The following is a 7,061-nucleotide window of genomic DNA, read 5'->3' as shown; positions in this document are numbered from 1 at the left end:
TCTTTGAAGAAAGCTCGCGCACTGACAGCGTGACGTGTCACGTGTGCACTGGTCTGCCTGCACGCGCATGCTCGGATTTTTTTATTCAGACAAACTAGGTGATTAATAATGATGAGAGACTGGTTCCTGTCAGGATTTTAAACACAGTGTCCAGTGTCATTTTAATTTTGGGAATTTTCACATTTAAATTATTATCCATTATAATTTCCAAGAATTCTGCATTAGAAATACGGCTCAGAAATACAACACTGCTGTTTATCCTTTCACGGATTTCTGAAGCTTAAAGATTTTTTGTAACAAGTTTACAAATACAGGATTTGAAGGTGGAGTCAGTGGTTCTGCAGAACGCTTGTTGTCAAAATCAGTGAATATCTTCTACTCACAATCCTCTACCTGTCTATACTGTGTGTGTGCTATCACCAGCACAATACTGCCCCCTTGTGCTGTGGCCTCTCAACACCCAAAACAATATAAACCAGTGATCACAACATAAAACCAAAAACACGTATTGGATCGGAGAAGTTGTGTTTTATTCAACAATAAGGAACGCAGAGTATTAGGGACAGGAGGAAGTTTTTCATAATGCACCAAGACAAAATTAAAAATGTTGAGAAAAAAGTTTAAATACAGTTTAGTGATTGAAGTCGAAATCTGTCAAAAATAAAATTCATATTCGGGGGGCTGCTTGTGATGCATTGGTTAGATCACCCCTCCCCCCAATAGAGGCTCAGTCCTCTTCACAGCAGACCCGGGTTAGAATCCAGCCCGGTTCATTCTCTGCATGTCATTCCCCTCTCTGACACATTTCATCTCTGTCTCTACAAAACTGTCTAATAAAGCAAAAAAACGCCCCCCCCCCCAAAGAGAAATAAAAAGTTATCTCCCATTTGGTGTTAGTGTCAGATGTCTGCAAGGTCTTGAGTTCTCTGCATGTCATTCCCCTGATTACCCCATTTCATCTCTCTCAAAATCGGTCTTATAAAGCCGAAAAACATGCACCCTGCCCCCAAAAAAAAGAGAATTTTTAAAAATGTATTTCTCATTTGGTGTCAGTGTCAGAGGTCTCGAGGGTTTTCAGCCAGAGTTCCAGGGCGAACTTGGTCCCGGTGCTGACCCGCTCCAGGTCCGGGCCGCTGTCGGGTGCGCGGCTGGTGAACACAGCCAGGGGCAGGGGGCACTCGCTCAGGACCCCCTCTGAAGAAACCTCGGACACACTGCACACACAGGGTAGGACATTAGTGGAGGGCTCATGTCAAAATACCCATGAAAAAATAGACAGAAGCCAATTCTTTATTTGTGATTTTGATGCTAGGATATTTAATATTGCAACAGAATGTGTAGTTTTTTGTGCATTATCTTGAGAACTTATACCACACTTATAAATGTGTATGCGCTAAAAAAAACTCAAGCGTTAATTCACAGCCTAGACTCTGTAAATGGGCATGTTGCTGATGACACACAGGGTAGGACATTAGTGGAGGGATCGTGTCAAAATTGTGTCAAAAAGTCTGAAATTTCCCTTGAAATTCATTTGGCAACGGAGTTTTAATGCCCCAGTAAAATAGAGAATTAATTTTGTAATATAGACAATTCTTTATCGTGATTTTAATGCAAGGACATTTAATATTGCAACAGAATGTGTTTTTTTCTGTTATGTATTATTTTGAGAACTTGCAACTTCTAATGTTAAAAGTGGAGCCAGCAATTCTGGAGAATGTTTGTTTATAAAATCACTTCTTGTCAAATCACGATCCACTGCCTGTACGTACTGTGTGTGCGCCGAAAAATTAATTTACAGCCTATGCTCTGTAAAAGGGGCATGTTGCTAGCTATGTTGTGCCCCATTGTTTTTTTAACATATCCTTTGTTTTTGTAAAAAGTGGTTTTGACAACAAGCGTTCTCCAGAATCACTGACTCCAACTTTAATACATATTGTGTGTATTGTGTTGACAGATGCAGTTTAAAAAAAAAAGTATTTTATCCCCCAACATAAGCACACACAGACATACAACACACAGTCAGAAAAACAAAACAAAAACAAGAAAAGCAATCCCAACAATAATACCATAATAACAATAATGATAAGATGAAAAAAGGAATAAAATAAAATAATACCTGATGAAGTTTGGCAGATCATCCACTTGCACCTCTGAGTCCTCTCCGTCCCTGGAGGAAACTATGGCTCCGACCAGCCGACTGTCGGCCCAGACACAGGCACTCACCTCGGGGGGAGACGGGCGAAGGAAGGCCTGGAGCAGAGAGAGCGAGAGGGGGGAGGAGGGAGAGAGGGGGAAGGGAGGGGGCAGAGAGGGGGGAGAGAGAGGGAGACAGACAGACAGACAGACAGGTAGACAGGCAGACACACACACACAGACAGAGACACCCACAAACACATGATATAAAGGTGAGAGAAATTTATCATATGATCTAAAAAATCTAATTTTACCAACTTCTTTTTATTTTAAATAGCAACATCAGAAAAAAGATCAAACAAAATCCTTATCCAACTTAGCATTTTTTTTTTTACTTTTAAAAGATTATTCCAAGACAGTTTTAATACCCATGAAGGCCTCCCTCTCTCTCTCTCTCTCTCTCTCTCTCTCTCTCTCTCTCTCTCTCTCTCTCTCTCTCTCTCTCTCTCTCTCTCTCTCTCTCTCTCTCTCTCTCAGGGGGAGAGAGAGAGAGGGAGAGAGAGAGAGAGAGAGGGAGAGGGGGAGAGAGAGGGGAGAGAGAGAGAGAGGCAGACAGACAGACAGGCAGCCGAGTATAAACTAAGATTCTATTCAATTCATCAAGTTTCAGATGAACAGTAGAAACCTGTGAGGTCACTCTGTACCAACATCAGAAAAAATTCAAATAAATCATTATCTTACTTAGGATTTTTTAGACATTTAAATGGTTATTTCAAGACATTTTAATACCCTTATTATATATAAAGAATATATTCAATTCCATTATTTTTAAAAGAACAGTAGAAATTTGTCAAACCATGTGAGCTCACACTGTACCTGTAGCTGCAGGTGAGACAGAGAGGAGCGCAGCAGCATGTAGACCACGATGTGATGCCTGTGAGGGAGTCCTCTGGAAAGGAAGGGGGGGTACACTGACTGAGAGAGGGAGGGAGAGAGAGAGGGAGAGAGAGAGAGACGGAGAGGGGGAGGTAGGGAGAGAGAGAGGGAGAGAGAGGTAGGGAGAGAGAGAGACATGGAGGGAGGGAGAGAGAGGGGTAGGGAGGGAGGGAGAGAGAGAGAGGGGAGGGAGGGAGAGAGAGAGGGAGACAGAGAGAGAGAGGGAGGGAGGGAGGCAAAATATGTTTAAATTAATTTGCCATTTTTATTTTCTTATCACATTAAAAGGTGCACTATGCAGTTTCAGAGGAGGGGGTTTGTTTACATTCACAGAGCCTGCAGTTAGTTTACAGAACATATTTTCTCTACATGTTATTCTTAGTATTGAATAATTCTATCATCATAAATCAAAATTATTTTGAGGAACCTGGAACCAAACGTATAAGACTAGAATATGTTTGTAAACCAAACTGTGGGCCCTGCTGCTGTAAACAGTAACTTTTCAGGAAGCTTTCTAACTTCAAACAGTGTTCCAGGGATCACATTTTCCTGTGAGGAAAGTTTGTTTATGCAGTTATGAAAATATACCTTAGAAAATGTTTCACTTCTCTGACACCCAAAGTTACATAGTACATAGTCTGTCTGTCTGTCTGTCTGCCTGTCTGTCTGTCTGTCTGTCTGTCTTACCTCCCAGAGTCCCAGTATCTTTGGTGAAACTTCCTCTGGTTCCAGTTTCAGACCAGTTTCTTCCTTTAACTCCCTCAGTCCTGCATCCAGTAACTACACACACACACACACACACACACACACAGACAGACAGACAGACACACACACACACACACACAAGGTTAATTCTCGCGTGGAGAGCACTTTGTAAACACTGCAGAATCTTCACAAAATCAAGAAAAAATTATAACTGAAAATCATTTACCGTCTCATCTGGCTCCACATGGCCGCCTAGAAAAAACAAAAAAACAAGCTTTAAAAACATTAAGACACGTCTGAGGTCTGAGGTGTGTGTGTGTGTGTGTGTGTCTGTGTGCACGTGCTCAAGTGTGTGTGTGTCTGTTTTTTATGCATATGTTCCATTTGTGTTGTGTGTGTGTGTGTGTGCTTGTGTGTGTGGGTATGTGTGTCTGTGAGTCAGTGTGTGTGTGTGTGTGTGTGTGTGAGTGTGTGTTTGAGAGATTGTGTATGTGTGTGCTTGTGTGTCCGTTTGTATGTATATATCGCTAGTGTGTGTGTGTTTGTGTGTATTGGTGTAATATTAATAAATCAAATCTAATCAACAGCCGTCAGTCAGTGAGTGTCTGACCTGGTGGAACCCAGACGTTGGGAAATATCCGAAGTTCTTTGGCTCGCCGCGTCAGCAACACTCTGTGATTGGCTGTGTGTAGTATTATGGCCACGCCCACATCCACTCCTCGCTGCTGAACGTCCAATGGGATCGCAGCTTTCTCTGTGACGGACAGGTGTTTGATCGGACAGAAGGCGGGTCTCTGGAGAAAGGACAGCTGGATTATTACTGAGATATTTCATGTCGCTACAAGGAACTTAAAAGTATTTCTCAAACAGTCTAATTTTTGTAACAGCAAACGAGACCATCAGTGCAAATAATTATATTTTTATATAGTTTTTATGTCTTTTAAGTGACTCCAAGGAACTTTCAGTTTGTGTTAATTCTAGAGGCCTCTTTGGACTAAAGCGGTAGTGTTTTTACCACGCCAGCTGTTGTTCCTGGGTGAGCGTATACCCATGACAAAGGCATTAAGAAAAACTATATAAAAATAGCATCCATGCACTTATGGTCCCGTTTGCTGTAACATGTCATTTATGATCATCAGAGGAAAAAATTTGACTATTTCAGAAATATTTAAAAGTTCCTCGTAGAGACTTTAAAGAGCACCTTAATATGCTATTTTAGTATTTTTTAGTACTTTAAACATATTAAAGATGGCGTGTGTCCTACCCTGAGTGTAACCTCTCCTCCTCTGTCTCCTCTGAAGAGAATGAAGTTGTTTTTCTCCAGTTTGCAGTTGACCTTCACCTCGTCACCACAGTCACTGAAGTGTCCCGTGATACTCTGACAACACAGCAACACATGGTAAATGGACTTGACTTGTGTAGCGCTTTTTTTTAGCCGATTTTCTCAGCCCCAAAGCGCTTTACATTTCTTACCACATTCACTCACACACACACACACACACACACACACACACACACACACACACACACACACACACACACACACACACACACACACACACACACACACACACACACACACACACACACACACACACACACACACACACACACACACACACACACACAGATCAAGGAGAAATATGTTGGTAAACTGGCATGATAACAAAGTGCATGTAAAAAAAGAAGAAGGTCCACCGTAGCTAGAAAAACATGCCTGTTTTACAGAGTCTAGGCTGTTTATTAACACTCACACACAATACAGACAGGTAGCAGATCGTGAGGAGATATTCACTGACAAGCATTCTCCAGAATCACTGACTGCACCTTTAAATGGATAATCACAGACACACTGACCTGAACGAACTGAGCAGGCTGTGGAGCCGATCGGTCTTTACAAACTGAAACCAGGATCCTCCGAACTTTGTCCATTCTGCTACCTGTATGACGTCACTGTGACATCACAATTCAGGAACCCAAATAACGGCGCATGTCCACGGTGCTCCTTTTCTACAAAATAAGTATAAACAATAATACAGGCACATCGAAATGATAAGATATATCATATCAATTTATTTTTTTCAATTTTATAATTTTTTTACCAGGTAGTTTGAAGTCCTATTTTTAAGTAGCTTTATTTAACGAAACTAGATGTCTCTATAGTCTGTATGTTTGTATATGTGTGTGATTGTCTGTCTGTCTGGTCTGTCTGTGTGTGACTGTCTGTCTGAGTGTCTATCTGTCTATGTGTGTGTGTGTGTCATTGTCTGTCTATCTGTCACTGTCTGTCTGTCTACCTGTGTGTCTGTCTATCATCCTGACTAACTTTACACACAGGCATGTTGGTTTGTAATGAATAAACCTCTCGCTAACTTTAGCTAAATCCTTTAAACGCTGTTGGAGGTTCGTTATTGAACTTAAATTAACAGTTTTCCATTTGACCCTCAGCAGTTTGATAACAGTCACATTTCGTTGGACACACACACACACACACACACACACACACACACACACACACACACACACACACACACACACACACACACACACACACACACACACACACACACACACACACACACACACACTGAAAGGTTGAAATAAAACACGTGACAAACTCAATACGAGCAGCAGAAACTTACTGACCGACGAGACACAAGCTAACGGCTAACGGCTACTGTAAACATCCGGTTATGCACTTCAAAATAAAAGAGAGGTGAGCTTTTTTATTACTTTTTTATTTATTTAAAAGGGAATTAATTCACAGAACATTATTGAATAGGAAACATTATGATAACACCGTTCAACACAATACACACTGGATCAAAAGGACATTTTAAATTGTTAAAAAAAACATATTTTTATTTATTTTTTTATTTTTTATTATTATGATATTGCCAACTCTCTTTCTTAACGGCTTATTACATTGATAAACATCATTCATAATTTTGTGATGGACCTATTTTGTATGGGGGCTGAGAGGATACTTGACATAGTTTGTAGGCCTATAAAACAGAGGAGAGAGACACTAGTTAAAGACCTACTTCACCGGTGGAAATATGAAGGTGTATTGAACTCTGAGATCCTATGTAGTATAAATGTGCAAAACATTTTAGAAATCGGTTCATCCTGGCCTGAGAAAAGGCAGAAAGAGTGTTTTATGGTCTCACTGTCTAACCCTACATTTTACTTCTTGTGACATCACACATGGGAAAATGTAGGGTTAGGATTAACAGGACAGCTGGGCCAAGGGAAAACTGAGGGAAGACTGAGGGAAGAAAAACTTA

General features: G+C 40.9%; 1 protein-coding gene across 2 annotated transcripts; it reads right to left on the bottom strand.

Annotated features, from left to right (window-relative positions):
- Nucleotides 1-521: 521 nt before the first annotated feature.
- On the bottom strand, nt 522-6,458 carry nudt17 (nudix (nucleoside diphosphate linked moiety X)-type motif 17). 2 transcript variants are annotated; one of them, XM_080053447.1, is made up of 9 exons: nt 6,421-6,458; nt 5,632-5,784; nt 5,039-5,152; nt 4,385-4,568; nt 4,001-4,026; nt 3,757-3,849; nt 3,010-3,108; nt 2,117-2,250; nt 522-1,214 (listed from the first exon to the last, which is right to left on the bottom strand). In XM_080053447.1, exons 2-9 carry the CDS (start codon nt 5,704-5,706, stop codon nt 1,040-1,042), a joined length of 900 nt encoding a protein of 299 aa, XP_079909573.1. In that variant the 5' UTR covers nt 5,707-5,784; nt 6,421-6,458; the 3' UTR covers nt 522-1,039. The 2 variants fall into 2 exon arrangements, with proteins under 2 accessions (XP_079909573.1, XP_079909574.1); XM_080053448.1 differs by lacking the exon at nt 6,421-6,458 and adding an exon at nt 5,877-5,886.
- Nucleotides 6,459-7,061: the final 603 nt, after the last annotated feature.

Source organism: Ammodytes marinus (genome assembly GCF_949987685.1).
Source record: "Ammodytes marinus genome assembly, chromosome: 25".
Classification (NCBI taxonomy): Eukaryota; Metazoa; Chordata; class Actinopteri; order Uranoscopiformes; family Ammodytidae; genus Ammodytes; species Ammodytes marinus.
The sequence above is the reverse complement of the archived record's forward strand: the minus strand, read 5'-3'. Positions and strand labels throughout refer to the sequence as shown.

Excerpts from the sequence above, each read along its gene's own strand:
- nudt17 (XM_080053447.1), bottom strand. The coding sequence starts at position 5,706 with ATGGACAAAGTTCGGAGGATCCTGGTTTCAGTTTGTAAAGACCGATCG. Across the intron at positions 5,153-5,631 it reads AGCCTGCTCAGTTCGTTCAG|AGTATCACGGGACACTTCAG; the intron begins GTCAGTGTGTCT and ends CTGTGTTGTCAG. Across the intron at positions 4,569-5,038 it reads GAGGAGAGGTTACACTCAGG|AGACCCGCCTTCTGTCCGAT; the intron begins GTAGGACACACG and ends TCCTTTCTCCAG.